Source organism: Populus alba, chromosome 17 (genome assembly GCF_005239225.2).
Source record: "Populus alba chromosome 17, ASM523922v2, whole genome shotgun sequence".
NCBI classification, from domain to species: Eukaryota; Viridiplantae; Streptophyta; class Magnoliopsida; order Malpighiales; family Salicaceae; genus Populus; species Populus alba.
The window spans coordinates 4,229,304-4,246,584 of record NC_133300.1 but is presented as its reverse complement, the minus strand read 5'-3'; the positions used below and the strand labels follow the sequence as shown (position 1 = coordinate 4,246,584).

General features: G+C 36.2%; 3 protein-coding genes across 4 annotated transcripts; 1 reads left to right on the top strand and 2 right to left on the bottom strand.

Moving 5' to 3' along the window:
• Nucleotides 1–72: 72 nt before the first annotated feature.
• Nucleotides 73–6,734, bottom strand: LOC118038560 (asparagine--tRNA ligase, chloroplastic/mitochondrial). 2 transcript variants are annotated; one of them, XM_035044951.2, is made up of 16 exons: nt 6,577–6,734; nt 5,455–5,970; nt 5,299–5,367; nt 4,836–4,946; nt 4,117–4,221; nt 3,802–3,939; nt 3,374–3,454; nt 2,913–2,990; nt 2,744–2,812; nt 2,560–2,634; nt 2,340–2,423; nt 2,104–2,190; nt 1,385–1,480; nt 1,181–1,255; nt 777–903; nt 73–460 (listed from the first exon to the last, which is right to left on the bottom strand). In XM_035044951.2, exons 2-16 carry the CDS (start codon nt 5,866–5,868, stop codon nt 345–347), a joined length of 1,725 nt encoding a protein of 574 aa, XP_034900842.1. In that variant the 5' UTR covers nt 5,869–5,970; nt 6,577–6,734; the 3' UTR covers nt 73–344. The 2 variants fall into 2 exon arrangements, with proteins under 2 accessions (XP_034900842.1, XP_034900843.1); XM_035044952.2 differs by having other exon boundaries at nt 6,474–6,693.
• An 821-nt stretch (nt 6,735–7,555) lies between these two features.
• LOC118038562 (uncharacterized) lies at nt 7,556–9,309 on the bottom strand. The gene has a single exon (XM_035044953.2). It carries the CDS (start codon nt 9,084–9,086, stop codon nt 7,842–7,844), a length of 1,245 nt encoding a protein of 414 aa, XP_034900844.1. The 5' UTR covers nt 9,087–9,309; the 3' UTR covers nt 7,556–7,841.
• A 4,673-nt stretch (nt 9,310–13,982) lies between these two features.
• LOC118038564 (uncharacterized) lies at nt 13,983–17,174 on the top strand. Its single transcript, XM_035044955.2, has 5 exons — nt 13,983–14,228; nt 15,282–15,454; nt 15,786–15,884; nt 15,973–16,124; nt 16,723–17,174. The coding sequence occupies exons 2-5, from the start codon at nt 15,284–15,286 to the stop codon at nt 17,108–17,110; spliced, it is 810 nt and encodes a 269-aa protein (XP_034900846.1). The 5' UTR covers nt 13,983–14,228; nt 15,282–15,283; the 3' UTR covers nt 17,111–17,174.
• Nucleotides 17,175–17,281: the final 107 nt, after the last annotated feature.

Here is a 17,281-nt window from a genome sequence, read left to right as displayed (position 1 = left end):
GGTGGCAGGAACATGTTGAAGAACTCGTCTTTAACTCATCAATAGGCAATCCAGGACTCGTAGCAGATATCATGCTGGGAATTCTCGCAGTCAGATTGTGATTCAGTGATAAATGAATGTTCAATTGGTTTAATCACTTCATATATTGTACATGGAATGTTAACCATCATGATGGATAAGGGCAGCAAACTTGAGACTTAAATGTTCTATGTTACCTTAGAAGTTTTTGAGCTATAAAATACAAAATTGGTAAAGGGAGGAGAAAAAAAAGACCAATGATTTGAAGTAACAGGTATAACAAAAGAGAAGATTGAAGGAAAAAAGAAAATCAAATCAGATATCCATTAAAATTCAGCTGAACCAGGTACCCGAGGGAAAGGTATTGCATCTCTTATATTTTCTATTCCTGTAGCAAATTGAACGAGCCTTTCAAAACCCAGTCCAAAACCTGCATGAGGAACTGACCATACCGAAACAAAAGAGATCAGGAACAATGCATGTTAGGCAGATTTTCAGCTACTTGAGGATACTGAAGCAATCGAATAAAAATAGGACAAATTCCTGAAAACTATGCATTGTATGCAGTGTACTACTGAATTCTATGTAGGATAAAAACTGACATCAAATTGTTTTCCGTACTTCAAAAAGAACTAGAAATGAAATGCTCAGAACCAAAATCTTCAAATGACCAGGATAGAAATTAGACCATCAGCTTCAAAGCACAAACCTCAGCAACTTAAGAGAAATTGTGAACTTCAAAAATTGAAATTTCTCACCTGAACCATAACGGCGCAAATCAAGATACCACCAGAAGCTCTCCTTGTTCAGCTTTAGCTCATCTAAACGGTCTTCTATATATTCCAGCCGTTCTTCTCTTTGGCTTCCACCAATAAGCTCACCAACCTGACAAATAAAACAAATTCTTACATGATACATTCCACTAAGATAACATTTGCTAAACACCTTGTCCCCTGCACTCTGTTTTTTCTAAACTTATGCACAAATAATTCATTTTAACCTCCCTAACAAGGGCTCACGTTGAAGTAAATCATAATAGGTTCTTGCTCTATGCAATCCACTCCATTGTGATGAGGTCATTAAATGCTTTAGAATATGACAACCAATAGTTTCTTGACAATCAAAAAACAAGTTAAAATGGAATCAGGAAATGGATATTTACCCGAGGAACCAGCATATCCATGGCAGCAACAGTCTTACCATCATCATTTTGCCGCATATAAAATGCTTTGATGTCCTGAGAGTTTAAGATTGAAGAGCCGCAGGACATTAACATTAATTCCAAGGACAATATACACTCCACAATATGTTTTTACTTACTTTAAAAGAGGAAATAATATGGACCAGGTGGCAGTCTGATGCAGACCTTTGGATAATCTCTGATGATGACAGGGCACCCACCAAATACCTCTTCAGTTATGTATCGCTCATGCTCGCTTTGCAAATCACATCCCCATTCCAACTACAGGTCACAGATTCATTATTAAGCAGTAAATACTCTGTATAATCTTCATTTATTATTTAAGGAATGGTAAATTGGCATAAAAGATTACTAAAGCAGTTCCAACCATAGAAAGATCAAATCAATGCTTCATAGTGAAAGTTTAAGATGGTTAAGCTGCAACTTCAAAATGGCTTAAAATGCAGGTATTCATGTTTTAATCAATAAAAAAGACTATGATGCCTATCCTCTGGCTCACCATAGTCAATTAACATGTCATTTTGCCAAATCTTGCCAAATCAGACAACATTTCATTACTGTAACGAATCAAGGCTGCAATAAGTGATCTTGTCATCACTCAGATGAGACAGAAACCGATAATAGTGATGAATCTTATTAGACACCAAGAGCAAGACAAATTTCAAAGGCATAATCAGCATATATGCATTTCAGTTTAAGATACTACAAGTATGATATAACTATTTCTGGCATGTAATCAGGAAAAATAAAAGAAATTTAACAGAGAAATACAGTTTCTGATCTAATCTAAGACACGGTTAGCAGTAACTGCAGACTGATACACAACAGCATCTGCAAGAAATAGTCACTAGAAAAGTCTAAATATCACGATTAGTATGTAGTACCGGGAATTCAAACTGCTTTTTTGCTTTCAGAAGAAGTTCAATTGCATCAGTGTAAGTCAACTGAACAAAGTCTTTCTCAGCCACATCCTGTATAAAGCAAAGAAAATTGTGTAAGAAAAATATGGAAATTACATCTAGAGCCAAAACAACACAAGAATTGTGTTGAAACAACCGGAAAGTATGAAGCACAAGATAGAAAGTTTGGAGAAAGATAGGTTACACTAGAGAGCTCATACACTCAATCGATCAATGATTCCCTTCTCAATCCAAGTATTGAAAAATTCCATGTCTTCCTTGCAGTTTTCAAGGATATGTCTCACCTTCCACATAAAGTTTTGTCAATCAATTATGGGATGGGAAAAATATGTAAGTTTGTGCACGTGAGTGCATGTGCAAGCTTGCCTTTAGCTGTATAGTGTTAAATTAACAATAGAGAAGATGTGAAAAGCAACATACTACATACTGGAGATAGGCAGTGGCGCAGGCCATGTCGTCATTCAGATCAGCAAATGCAAGTTCTGGTTCAATCATCTTAATTAAAGAAACAGAAAAATTATATGAAACTCATATAATGCATTATCCAGAAGAACAAAACTTGTCTCTTTAAAAAAACAGAGAAAACAAAACAAAGTACACCTACCCAAAATTCAGCCAAGTGCCTAGAAGTGTTAGAATTTTCAGCTCGAAACGTGGGACCAAATGTATATACCTAAAGAAGAGCAAAATTGTACCATAAGAAAAGGTTCAAATAGTTTTTATTTACTATCTGACATTAAAATAATGAGCAAAGAATAAGTGGAAATATATACATCCGAAAGAGCAGTGGCATATGTTTCAGCATTGAGCTGGCCAGAGACTGTCAGAAAAGCTGGTTTGCCGAAAAAGTCCTGAGAAATCAATGAAGGCAATGAAAATTATATCAGCGGAGCTCAATAACACTAGATTAACAGCTTGCTTTCCATGTTTCCAAAATTGAAGTAGAGATGAAGCACAGTTTCAGTTGGCTGGTTTGGGGGGGGGGGTGGGGTATGTCAGCTGCCAGAACTAGCAAGCTTCTCAATCACAATGTTGATTTAACATGAAGGTTTGCCAAGGGACAGGAAAGAATAAAATTTTCAGATAGCTAAAGATGTACTTTGTTCCTTAAGAAACCTGTCCGTAATTCGCTTTGATTTTTGTGGCGGGATAGGTAAGGGAATGGAGGGAGGGACATGCTATACTAAAGTCTACTTTTGAGCATACTAGCAAGAAAAAAGAATGTTCAACTCACCTGTGACCAATCAATTAACCCATCCTTTGTTTTTGGAATCCCATCCACCGGAGAATTGGCAGCTTCTTGAGAACCTGGTATCTGTTCATTAAAATTATTTTTCAGAAGCACAATGAAATCCCTACAATATAAGGGCAACAGTATTTTTATAAAACTATTGCAATGTTAGTTACTGGGGAATTACATAGCTTTGTCAAGTGCATTCTGTCCTCAAGTACATAATGTTAGCAAAATTGTGCATGTTTGTATATTTCAAAATACTAGTTAGATAGGATTGAAGCAAACCATGTAAGCCAAATTAAAGCTAATAACAGAAATCTTGGTGTACTTTTCAGTATCTTAATAATAATGTTTCTACAAGAAAATAAAATATGTGAACATTATGATATTAACCATGAAAAGTCATAAACAACTTAAGCAGTGCATACCAAAGTAGTCACACAGAACTGTTCACCGGCCCCTTCACAATCTGAAGCTGTAATAATAGGACTTGAGACCCAAACAAACCCATTTTCTTGAAAAAACTTGTGAGTGGCATATGCCAAAGCATTCCTCACCCTTGCAACCTAGAATCAATTAGCATCATTTACAAAGATGACAAAAAAATCAAGAAGAATAAGATCCATTGGAAAAAAGAGAGTATAAAACATGCTTGCCATAGGAAGTGGGTAATGTTATTCATCATTGAGAAGGCACTACACCCAACCAAAACGTGGAAACAGAAAAAAGAACTAGAACCATACCGCACCAAATGTATTTGTTCGAGGACGAAGGTGAGCCTTAGTTCTCAAAAATTCTCTACTGACCCTTTTCTTTTGGATGGGATAGGAAGGATCACTCTTGCCAACCTATAACAAGAAAGGAGGTTTCAGGTGAAAACTAGCATGTAGATTGACACTCAAATGCCGATAGAGATCACATGAGAAACAGAAAGAACCATATCCTGATATACGAGGACCAGTTTTTTCAATTGCTTGTCATCTAGAATATCATTGGGGATAGAATAGATATGAAAACAATCGCCCAAAGACCTTGAGTTCATTCTTTCACTTCTTTAAAGTGTATGGTTTTATACAAATACAGATTTACTGCAACTTAATCGAGTTGTATAAGATGCAAAAATGTGAAAAATCCTAATAACTTCTATTTGCTTTAGTGCACTCTTTTTAGATCCCTGTTTCTTCCTGCCATCTTTTAATTTGCCTCATCTGATAGTCCAGTCATTATAAATTCAAAAGGATTCAATTTTACTGGCAGTAGCTTTTCTGTAATCTGGGGGTGGAGGGATATAAGAATTAGCAGCAGCCCTTTCTAAGGCATGAGAGAACAAAATTAATTAATCTGTAAAAATTTCAGCAGCAATCCCTTACCACTGAGTAAATGCAAGTAATCAAATCATGTATAGATGAGTTCAAGTGAAAATTAGCTCCCTATCTACCAGGAATGCCAAAGAGTATCATACCGCTACTATTTTGATGACCTTCAGTTCCACCTTTTGTTTTGACCCTTGGCTCTTCACCACAGTTCCTTGCATCCATATTGACGCGCCAGTTGTTACCAAGCCAGATTCTACCTGTTAATAAGCTCCAAAGCTTCAATAAATGTAAAGTGACAGCAATACAGACCACATGAAAGATGACTACATCATTGTATAAACATACTATGAGAGCTTTTGAAATTCTATTGAAAGACAGAAAATTGATGCAGCTTAACATTTCAGAAACTAAATTTTCATATAAATAAGTGTAGAAAAAAGAAGGTGAACAGAAGTGCCCTTGTTACTAGTTGTTTACACAAAGGATAATTTAGTTCTGTCAACCAAACTTAAGAAGAGAAGCTTAGATGTCAACTCCAAAGAGATTATCTTCCAGAGCAAATTAAAATCTAGAAACTATACATACACAAATTATTGTATATGGTGATACCTGATCATAACCTTCAGCCTCCAAGTCCATTACACATTGCAAGTTTGACAGGCATGAACCATCATTAACCTGTTTGTGTTTAATAACAGAGATCCAATCAGCTAATCACAGAAACATAATCAACATGAGAATCATAGGAGTAACCACCATTATTACCTCAATAAAAGTAACACTACTTTGAACTCGAAGTGTACAAACCCAACCCATCACAATGATGGTCTTCCCTACACGATCCAACCCTTCATCTGGACCACCCTTTATATCAGCAATCTTCAACTTCCTTCTAAATTCTCCAACTCTATTCCCAATTTCACCCTTCTTCTCTACTTTTGCACTCTCGCTAGACTGCAGAGCTCCAGAAATTACACTGCAGAAGAACCTCCGACAAGGCAAACCCGAAAGTTGCAATAGATGGTGGAACTTTGGAGGTATGGCCTGAGGTTTCGTTATTGTTTTGAGGATACAAGAGAGGTTACTAGGGTTTGATTTGGTGTAGAAGGATAGCAACCGGAGAGTTGACCCTGGGGTTAACCGGAGCGAAGTAGCTGGTCCTAGCGCAGAAATTGCCATTTGGGTCTTATTTTTTTCTTAGTAAGTGAATAGAGTCGTATTAGTCACTAAAGTATTTCAAATAAACTGAGTATAGCTTTTGATATTATTCCATGGAATCCCCTGCAATGTCAAGCAGAAATAGATAATATATTCATCAAAATAAAAAAAAAAAGATAAAAATCTTAAACAAATGGGTCATTTTTGGTTCACACAAGATTGATGGAAATGGAACATAATCTCCTTCCATTCTTTTGTTTAACATTCTTGGCTTCCTAAAATCAATTAGCAAAATCATTCTAATTTCCACCATCAATTCCTAAGTAAACCAAACATTACCTAAAGTAAAAAAGATTGAAACTTCAGACAAAAGGGTAATATTTGGTTCACTCTAAGATTCAAAATGGAATGATATCTCTTTCCATTCTTTTGTTTAATTTTCTTTGGTTCACTAACATCATGAATTACAATCCTTTCTAAACTTCCATCATCAATTCCCAAGTAAGAGACCAAGCATTGCCTAGTAGAACAAACCCAAGCACCATAAATCACCAAAAAAACACAACTTTTTACAACTGTTATATGCAAACAACAGGAAAAAACATGACCAAAGAAACCAACTTTACCAAAATCTGTAAGAACCCAGTTGATGAAAACTGTTAAGAACCATGTGGGTGGTGTAAAGATGGAGCAACGTTCCAACTTACAACAATGGAGTACGAAACTCACCTGTTATGCCAGACAGACAAACATGGGCGAGGGATTTGTCTGAGAGTTTAGTGTTGGCGTTGAGAAAGAAGGGATTGGGTTAATGCACATTGAGATAAGGCCTTGACAGTTGAAAGGTCTATACGGGGGCCTATGAGCCTTGAATTTGGCCTATAAAAATATATTTAGTTAAAAAGATAAAAACTTCAAATAAACTTGGCTCTATAAAAATTTTTTTTGAGTGAATTTATATATTTTAAAACCAAACATACAAAAATACATTTTTATCTATGTTTTTTTTTCCTTGAGATAATAACTAAACAATGGTGAAGTTATATATACTTCGACACAGTTTACTTTGAAACGTGGTTTTAAGTAAGAAATGGGGTTGAGATTTTTTTTGTTTGTTTTTTTTTAATTTTATTATTAATTTTTTTTTATCAATTCTTCAGATTATCCATCGACCGAACAAGTCAACTAAGTTATATATAAAATTTAATTTTAAATACAAGCTATAAAAGAGTACAATTGTATTGCTCGGCTGGTTAATGTAGGTTGCATTGCTACAAATGATATTCCTTTCATTGGGTAGCGGGGAGGCGCCCTTGTTAGACATTGTTGCATATGCTGGGTATACCTTCACAGGCATGTGTTTTGCTGTCCATGGAAAGATCTTATCTGGATGCTCTTACTACATGGGAATTTTCTTGGTGAAGACAATGAAGAGAGTACTTTTTGCAGAGATGAGGAGCTTTGATTCTAGCAGACACCATTTTCTCTTGCTCCTCATCGCTTTGGTTCGGTTCCCATTTTTATGCATGGCTTGGCAATGCTGGTGTTAATTAGTTTCTCTAAACTGCTCTGTTATGTTGTAGAAACATGTATTTGTAGAGTTATGAAATATCAGAAATTTTTGGTATATTAGCTGATTTCGAGGTGATTTTTTTTGCTGATAAGCTTGTGAATCCACTGCTCTTTTCATCCACATTGAAATCTGGGAAAGTCTGTGTTGTTTGATTGTTGATAAAATGTAAGTTGCAACATTACAGATAATTAATTTATCCTATGGATAAATGGAAATTTGTTCAACACTGGAAATGCATTAATGAAGACTACAGATTATGACACCTTCTCCTTCGCTGGAACCACTGAACTATATTTTGGATGAAAACTAAACTCGCATCCCACCCTTGATTAGGGAGTGGAAGCTTGCCTCACAGGACTTTATTATAAGCTCGAGTACATGGAATTTGTTTGATGATCCATTGTGAATTCACAGTAACATCTCAATTGCTGTGATCATGCTGCCCGACACACTCTGAGTTTGGCCTTTGCCCTCCTCTGCAAAACCGAATGTTTGGTGGACACCTTAAGCAATTGCGGGCAATGTTGGCTCTAACCGCCACTGTCCCGTTAATAAACTGCGGTGGAAGATTTCCTATCAGAAAATTGTCTTCTAAGAGCAAGCTTTTCCATGAACTCCCCAGTTTGGCTCCATATTCTAGTGGGATTCGTCCAGAGAAATTATTATGGGATAGATCAATTGATGATAAATTCGCTATATTAACCAAGCTGATGGGCAGATGACCACGCAGCCTGTTAGCGTGTGCGTCCAGCACACGAAGCTGTAAACCTTCCCTGGGGTATGGCAATGGCTCCATTTCCGTGAATTGATTATTTGAGATGTTAAGGCGTTCCACCAGAGGCAAAGTGAGAATTTCCTGACGAATGAGACCTGCAAACCTGTTATCACTCAAATCTAGTACTGTGAGGTGTTGGAGGACGCTCACAGGTGAAAGGTGTCCTGATAGTACATTATGGCTCAGCGACAATTTTCTCAAGTTCATTGGAAGATTGGGCACAATTCCATCTAGATTGTTGCTGCTAAGATCCAATGTGCTCAGCTGCCACAATGCGGAGAGGTCTGGAATTCTGCCAGACAATGCATTGTTTGACAAGCTCAACTGCACCAAGCTTCTCAAAGTTGTAATATCAGCAGGAATTTTGCTAGAGAGGTGGTTCTGTGACAGGTCCAAGATTTGAAGATGCTTGAGATTAATGATTCCTTGAGGTATTATCCCAGTGAAGAGATTTTGAGTCAATGATAGTCTGGTGAGCTTTTGAAGGTTGGCTATGGTTTCTGGTATTGGCCCTCGAAAGTTGTTTTTGCTTATCCTAAGGGAGGTAAGCTCTGTCAGATTCCCGATCGACGCTGTCAGAAAGCCATCATACCCGGCAGGATCAAGATCAATTGCCATTATACGGTTGGCCGATTTGTCTGCAGGGAATGTGCACAAGATCCCTTGAAATAACCCTGCAGCCTCACATGGATCGAACGCGAAATCCCAGCTATGGAGGTAGGAATACCTCACAATCGAGACGGGATCGACGGCCTGCATCAGTGCCTGGAGGGCTTCAACATCTGATTTCAATGTTACTGAATGAACTCGAGATGGTATATGGAGAAGAACTATGGATACAGTGACAGAGAGCAAGCAAGAAGAAAGGAGGGAGCGCAGTTGTTTGGCCATTGGTTCAAGGGGAGGCAGGCGATCTAGATTTTCGATTGTTTGCTTGGCTATCACAGACTTCGCACACTTATACACGGATGATTCATGACTATTTCGTTGCAAGAAAGTTATTTAGAAACCTTTAAAGAATGATTTCATGGCGGTCATTCCAATTGAAACCATTTCAACTACCCTTCTTTAGAAAAACAAGATTGTGCTCCTCAATTTTGGTCTAAAAAAACAGCATGAGAAATGTCCTTTCAAGGTAGACATTTGTTAACAACCTTGTCCCCTGCGCTCTCTCTGTTTTTTTCTAAACTAATGCCTAAATAATTTATAAAAATCCAATATAAAATCAAGTCTAAAGGATGAATTTGAAAAATAAATTAACCTAATATATGATTCAAGACCAAATACTATGTAATTAAAAGAATAATGATCAAATTTAATATAAAAATCAAGTGTTAAGAGATGAAATTGAAAAAATAAATCAACTCAATAAATTATTCAAGACCAATTACATTGCAATAAAAAAAATAAAGATCTAATTTAACTTAACAAACAAATAGACATACTTTCTTGTATTTTTGCAATGACTTGCACGGTTTTCTAGGAGGAAAAGAGGAAAGAGGGGGGCCGAGGAAAAAACTCATTCTCAGAGCTCCACCACTCCTCTTAGCCGTACACACATCGAACCACTGTGATGGAGGTGGCACAACGCATCTAATGCCACCTTGGAAAGCAGAGTTAGGTGTCAGGGCGCTGCACATGCCACCCAAAGAGTGTGAGTGGCGACCACTTTCTTGCACGTGCCAACCACCGCCTGAATAAATATTAATTTACATTTATGAAATTACTCAATCACCCCAGACCAAACATGAAAATTGCCAAAAAAAAAAAAAATCTGGAAGAAAAACCAAAAGTGCCCCTGCTCTATAATTAATAGAGATTATTTTTGAGAGGCATTTAAGTAATTAACCAGTACAAAAAAAATACATAAAACTTGAAAAGCCCTTAAACCTAAAGGGTTTTTTTTCTCTCCATGGGCCATTTAGTAATTATATTGTAGCTAAAAATGCAAAATTACCTTCTAACCCCTAAACCTATGCTATCCCATCAAGGGAAAAATCACCCTTTCATTGTGGATTCACACAACGAAAAGTTGATGCATTATAATATAAAGTATAAAGAGACTCAAATTCCAAAACAAATATAAACTCATGCTTTTTCAAATTTAAATTTGATTTAGATTTAAAAATTAAATTTGAAAAATAGATTGTTTGTTTAAACAAAACACAATATAGATTTTCTTACAAGTTACAAATCACACCCCTAAATAAATGTTGGTACCAAATCTTTTAATTTCTAAATTTTAACCCCCTTAAAAAATTGAATTAAAGCAAATACGGTCAAATTTAGGTACAATTGCTTCCAGTGTAAGTTTATTTAATATCGGGTCAGTATCTTATAGTACAAGTTTAAAACTCAAATATTAAATAAAAAGATTGGAAAACACGTGAAGGACCCATAAAAAATTATAAATTGGTTTTTGATTTTTTTAGAATTGTCTTGAAATTATTTAAGGTTTATTTGGCAAAAACACAAACAAATCAACAAAAACAACTATAAAAAATTTGTTAGGACATGTTTATCAAACACATTGTAAAACACAAAAAAATATTTTTGCTTTATAAAATTTCAGAACAACCAAACATAATCATAAGCGCTGAAGGGCTCAACCTAGCCAGATAGACCTGGACTTGACCAAAAACCTCAATAGTTTGTCCTATAGTTTTGAAACCCGGCCTGACCCGGGACCAAGCCGGTTCTAAGTAAAAACCAGCTGGGAATTTGGCTCCACAAAACTCGGTCGATATATATGTATATGCGGAACGACATCGTTTTGGTATTTTACAATTAAAAGGCCAAAACGATTAACAATGAAGACAAGAATGAGAATTTAAAAAACCTCGAAATCTTCAAAGCCATTTCAGTCGTGAAGAAAAACAGAGGAGCAAAAGACTCTGAATCACTATTTCAAATCTATGATAGATGAAGCCGATGTTACTTGTATCCATATGTCTTTTCATAGCAGCTAGCAGCCATACAAAGACTTTTCTCTCTCGTTTTGTTGTCCACGTTCATGCATATATATATATATATATATATATATCAAATGTAAGAATTGTATAGATCATGAAACAAGTTGGAGACCAACAATACATATATACAAACATACCCAGACAAAGAGAATAGACTTTCTTGAACAAACCATAAGCAAGATAATCTTGCTAAACAAAAAGTAAAGGGAACATGATCCATTGAACAAACATTAAAGCCGTGTGACAATAAACATACTTGAAAACCCAAACTAGCAAACAATGAAAGCATCTGCTAGAAGACCCAAAAACCAGCAGTATTAGAAAAACAAATCTCCTTCCAACCGAGGAGATGAGCTTGGGAGCAATGAAAGCAGCTAAATGTTGCCTGTAATTGCAGGCATAAACTCCAACCAACATACAAAACCACTAGTGAATTCAATCAAAAATTGCAACCATGCATGAACCAGCAACATGCTTTCCATCAAGAGAAGGACACCAGTAGTTGAGACAAGGAGCAGTAGCTCCGTTCATGCATACTTTGTTTGATCTGTTATGGAATCAAACAACCATCTACACTACTTGTCAATTAGTAGAGTAAATAGGAGGCTAATTGCACGAAGAGTGTTCATAGTTTGGTAGACAATCTACCCATGTGATGGAGGTGCATAGGGGAAGATTTAACTCTCTTTTAATTTGAGGTAAACAATAAAGGATGTCAAGTATTTGCAAGTGGGTGATATCGTTCAACAACTTGTATAATTGAATGAGAATTTTATTATTTCTTGGAATAATAGGAACACGTGATGCTTCCACTCAGTTTGCTTAGAGATACAGTTATAGACATTTGCAAGCTCTTTTTTTTTGGGTTGAATCAGATTAACCCGGGTCAACTTATCTGACCCGTGACCCTATTATTATACCGGATGGGGTCTAAAAACTATGGAACCTAAAATTCAAAACAGCCCATAAAATTTATTCAAATATTTCAAATTGAAGTCCAGCCCATCCAAAAGAATCAAAATAACCGAGCCTTAAATAGCAGCCCATCAAACAAGAAGACATAAACCATAATAATGATAAAGGATCTGCACCCAAAAACTCTCAATTTACATACGTCCCCAGCATTCATATTTACCCAGAAACACGCATTTTCCAGCCAAATGGAAATGGTACTCCTATTCATGTTTTTGCCAGTTTCAAACTAGGACGTTAACTAAAGAGAACACAGTCCATCTAAACATGCAGTATCGTAACAAGAAAAGGAAGGGTTATACCTAGAGGCTCACGACTGCACAGTGGATGTGTTTGCTTCCATTGCTGTTTAGGGCTTAGAGAAGTTACCGAACCGTGAACCTCTGTTGTTGCTATGATGGAGAGGAAAAGAACAGTTGTTACTCTGCTACTGCTACTTGAAGGAAGCTGTTGTATCGTGACCAGTTGACTTCTGATGAAAAAGACCCTCTAGAACTGTTGCTCACAGTGTAGAGGAGGTGAAGGTTGAACTGCCATTACACAGTGGCTGCTCACGGTTTGAAGACTTTGCTGTTGTTGACGTGGCTCTCGGCTGAACTAGTATTGCTATGACTTGTCGTTGTAGCTGCTATGAACGGAGAAGATGAAGTCACAGGTGTGCTGGTGTTGGTGTGCCTTCTTAGCTGAGACTAGTATTGCCATTCATGGGTTAATGGAATATCGATCCTTATGTTGAGAAATTGACAACGGAAAATACAAGATTATTTTTGCAGGAAGAGCATGCTGGGTAATGTTTTGGGAGAGAATTTGCTGGTCTTTTAAATGTTATAAGAGCTCGAATTTTAGTTTAGAGTAAAGTACAAATACCTGAGCATATGTTTTTATAAGATTTGTGTGGAATGGTGAAGAGATGAGGAAGAAATTAGGGCTGGAAGGAGAGCACTTGAACATCTTTTTCTCTTGTTTATATGAAAAGAAGATGATGAATAGTGAAATTATGGTATTTTTTAATTTGATCCCTAAACCTTTAGAATTTTGTAATGAAACCCTCAATCAGCACTAATTTTTTAATCCCTAAATCTTTGGAATTTTATAATGGTGAATAGATGAGGAAGAAATTAGAGCTGGAAGGAAAGCACTTGAACATCCTTTTCTCTTGTTTAAATGAGAAGAAGAAGATGAATAGTGAAATTATGGTATTGTTTAATTTGATCCCTAAATCTTTGAAATTTTGTAATGAAACTCCCAATTAGCACTAATTTTTTGAATCCCTTGCAATTTCACCCTTGGCTTTCTTTGATTGAACCCTTAAATTTTTATGTTGTTTTACATATTGATCCTTGGTTTCAAAATTCTTCAATTTAAAACCTAATTAACCTTCAAACTTCTATTTTTTTTTCCAATTTTGTTTCTCTTTTCAACCAACCGAGTTTGTATGAATTAAACTCTTTTTATCAATTAAGTTTAAATTAGATTTTCAAACTTAATATTTCATTGATTAAATCCTTAATAAAATTAATTTTATTAATTAAAAGTTTAATTAATTCTTATATTTAATTAATTTTTTATTGGGTCTATTATTATCTATGAACTAGCTAAATTATTTGGATCACATTAAAATATTTTTTTATACAATTTAATTTTAAATGTTCTAATAAAAAGATTTGAGAATGAAACATTAAATTAAATTTAATAATAATATAAAATATTTCTTGAATATTTTTTTGGGTTATGTTTTTAAAAAATAATATGATTCCAACTACGGCGGAGGCAGTTGTCGAGCTATTAGATTGTAAAAAACTCTCACCTTTAAATTTGGAGCTCCGACCCATTACTTGTCAATCCCTAAATGACCCAATGATGCAAGGAAAATTAGTCAAATCTATAAAGAAAAAGAACCAACGCTCCTTTGCAGGTGCACAGCACGTGCCACCACCCTTACATAATTCCCATTCCTTCTCCAGAATCCACAAACCGTTACTTGCATACATAGTTTTCTTTTCCTCGGTTCCTTTTTAGAATAAAATCCCATCACCGGTAAACCCAAGATACGATCGCCAGAAAACACCACCTAAATCTCCGGCTCCAGGTCATATTCTTAGATCCATGTTTAACTTTATTTTTCTGTATGCGTTTGTGTGTATGTTTTAATGCAAATAGATTAGGTAGATTGATTGAATGGTACGTGTTTGTGCTGTGATTTTGATGGGATTCGGGGTTTAAGAATTTTTTGGGATTTATTAAAATGGGTTGTTAAGATTTTGTGTCATCGAGGGAGTTTCGTGATGGGCCATAGAGAGGTGGTTTTATTGTTTTTATTGGAAAAGTCTGGAACTATAGAGGATTCATGGATGAAAAAGAAGTTTTTAGTTGCCTTTGAGTGATTAGTTTGGTTTCTGAAGAGGATCGGTAAATGGGTCTTGTAGGCATGCAGTTTTGGGTAGGTTATTTTTTTTTTAGTTGTGGTGTATGATGTCAATTGTTGGAGAAGTTGAGGAAAAGGTGCTGCTAGGTGCTTGATGTGTTTTGGATTGGCAGGAGAGTTTTGGGAGGTTTAGTGACGGTGTTTAATTGTTTAGAAAGAAAGAGGAATATGTTTAGGAATATAGGATGCGTGAGGATTTTGGCTGTGTTTTTACAAACAATGGATGTACCGGGAACCTCCCTTTTGCCTTTTGTTTCATGAGATCCTGAGTCCGTGTCGGTTGCTTAGGACATGGTCAGATTGTAAGTTATATCTTTTTACTGGTGATTGGATAGTGGTGGAGGGGGGGGGTATTTGGAAGATGGTCCATATGCCAATTAAACCATGAGAATATGCAGTAGATGGAGGAGAATGTATTTTGATTTTAGTATTATATAAAACTTCATAAGCCTCAAGTTAACAGTTTCATTTTAAGGATGCATAAGGCATCCTCTTTCTTAATAATATTAAGTGAGATCAGTTGTTCCCTGTTGAGCTTGAAACTTTTCTTCTATTTTATTTGAATGACCTTGTGGATTTAATTGGTTTCTGAAACAAATTAGAATTTAAGCATCCATTAGTAATCAGTGCTTGATTGACTCAGCTAAGAGATTCAGTGCTAATGAGCAGTTCTTATGGAAACAAATTTGTTCTGATTGTTTTCGCTCCTAAGTGCAGAAATGTATAACAATGTGGGACCTCAGCCTGGGGTGCCAAGACCTCCAACCAACCCCCAGCCCAATCCATTTGGGAATTCCTTCTACGGAGCTGGTTCAGGACTCATGAAAAGTGGGCTGGGTGCATATGGAGAGAAAATTTTGGGCTCAAGTTCTGAGTATGTACAAAGTAATGTAAGTAGCATTCTGAGGCTTTTATGTCAAATCATTGTGGTTTAAGCTTGCTGTTAGCCAAATGCTTCCGTTCTGGTTAAGCATGCAGTTCAGATGTGATTTATGTTGGACACCTCGAAACCTCATGCCAATGTCTTTAAACCACTGGCATTGCACCAATTCATTCCTCTTTACATATATGTTATGGGTTCATTTTAGAAATTTTTTCAATGAAAAGAAAGATAAAATTTTCTATTCCCATTTCAACATTTCATTCTTGGGAAGATTAGATTGTTGTACTTTTGTTTGATAACTATGTGATTTTAACTGACATTTTCTTTTAAATAAACAGATAAGTAGATACTTCTCTGATCCACAGTACTATTTCCAAGTGAATGAGCACTATGTGAGGAACAAACTGAAGGTTGTTTTGTTTCCATTTCTGCACAGGGTAACATATCTAATCTAATGCTTTTTTCTAGCCCACACCATTTTTTTCATATTGTTGTGAACTTTTGTCCTTACCATGCTTTTCTCAGGGACATTGGACGAGGATAACCGAGCCAGTAGGGGGCAGGCTTTCCTATAAACCCCCAATCTATGATATAAATGCACCAGACTTGTACATTCCATTCATGGCATTTGGTACCTATGTTGTTCTTGCTGGCTTGTCGTTGGGACTTAATGGAAAGTAAGTAGATTATATTCTCCAGTCAACCCAGCTTAACCTTAATATCTACTACATGTGCTGCCAGCAAGCTTGATCACTTTTCTGTGTTGGATGCATGTATGAATATCACCTCTGTTAACCCTAATTGCAGTAATCATATGTTGGCAATTGTGAGTGACAGTGTTGCTTAATGTTATCACTCTCATCCCCTGATCCTGCACTCCAGCTTCTTTGTCTTTCATATTTTTCTTCCTCTTCCATAATTTTTGTGCGCGTCCAGGGATATGTGTGCTTGTATCTGTAAGCTTTAATAAAGCAAGTAATTTCTCAGCCTGATGAACCATTAGTTGCATTACATCTTTGATTCCACCAGATCTTCTATTTCATTTTCTTTTGCCTTTAATTTCATTTATCTGAGATCAAGTTAATTCCATTTGATGCTAGGTTTAGCCCAGAAGCTATCAATTGGCTGTGGCTGGTCTGGACAGGATGCTTTGTCCAAACCAGCCAAAAAATATCTGGAATTGGATCACATCATTGAACTTCAACTTACTTTATCTTTAATATGGAAATTAATTTCACGCTCTGAGCTCTTAAGTTTAATTCCATTTGATTCCAGATTTAGCCCAGAAGCTCTCAATTGGCTGTTTGTCAAGGGATTGCTCGGCTGGTTTATGCAGGTTGCATTGCTCAAAATGATACTCCTTTCATTGGGTAATGGGGAGGCCCCCTTGTTAGACATTGTTGCATATGCTGGGTATACCTTCACAGGCATGTGTTTTGCTGTCCTTGGAAAGATCTTATCTGGATACTCTTACTACATTTTGATGCCATGTGCCTGCTTATGCATGGGAATTTTCTTGGTGAAGACAATGAAGAGAGTACTTTTTGCAGAGGTGAGGAGCTTTGATTCTAGCAGACACCATTTTCTCTTGCTCCTCATCGCGTTGGTTCAGTTCCCATTTTTCGCATGGCTTGGCAATGTTAGTGTCAATTGGTTTCTCTAAACTGCTCTGTTATGTTGTAGAAACATGTATTTGTAGAGTTATGAAATATCAAATTTTTTTGGTATATTAGCTGATTTCGAGGTGATTGTTTTTGCTGATAAGCATGTGAATCCACTGCTCTTTTCATCCACTTTGAAATCTGGGAAAGTGTTGTTTGATGTGTTGAGAAAA

Excerpts from the sequence above, each read along its gene's own strand:
- LOC118038560 (XM_035044951.2), bottom strand. The coding sequence starts at position 5,868 with ATGGCAATTTCTGCGCTAGGACCAGCTACTTCGCTCCGGTTAACCCCA. Across the intron at positions 4,222-4,835 it reads AGGTCATCAAAATAGTAGCG|GTTGGCAAGAGTGATCCTTC; the intron begins GTATGATACTCT and ends TTCTTGTTATAG. Across the intron at positions 1,256-1,384 it reads TCATCAGAGATTATCCAAAG|GACATCAAAGCATTTTATAT; the intron begins GTCTGCATCAGA and ends TTAAACTCTCAG.
- LOC118038562 (XM_035044953.2), bottom strand. The coding sequence starts at position 9,086 with ATGGCCAAACAACTGCGCTCCCTCCTTTCTTCTTGCTTGCTCTCTGTC.
- LOC118038564 (XM_035044955.2), top strand. The coding sequence starts at position 15,284 with ATGTATAACAATGTGGGACCTCAGCCTGGGGTGCCAAGACCTCCAACC. Across the intron at positions 15,455-15,785 it reads CTGAGTATGTACAAAGTAAT|ATAAGTAGATACTTCTCTGA; the intron begins GTAAGTAGCATT and ends TTAAATAAACAG. Across the intron at positions 16,125-16,722 it reads TCGTTGGGACTTAATGGAAA|ATTTAGCCCAGAAGCTCTCA; the intron begins GTAAGTAGATTA and ends ATTTGATTCCAG.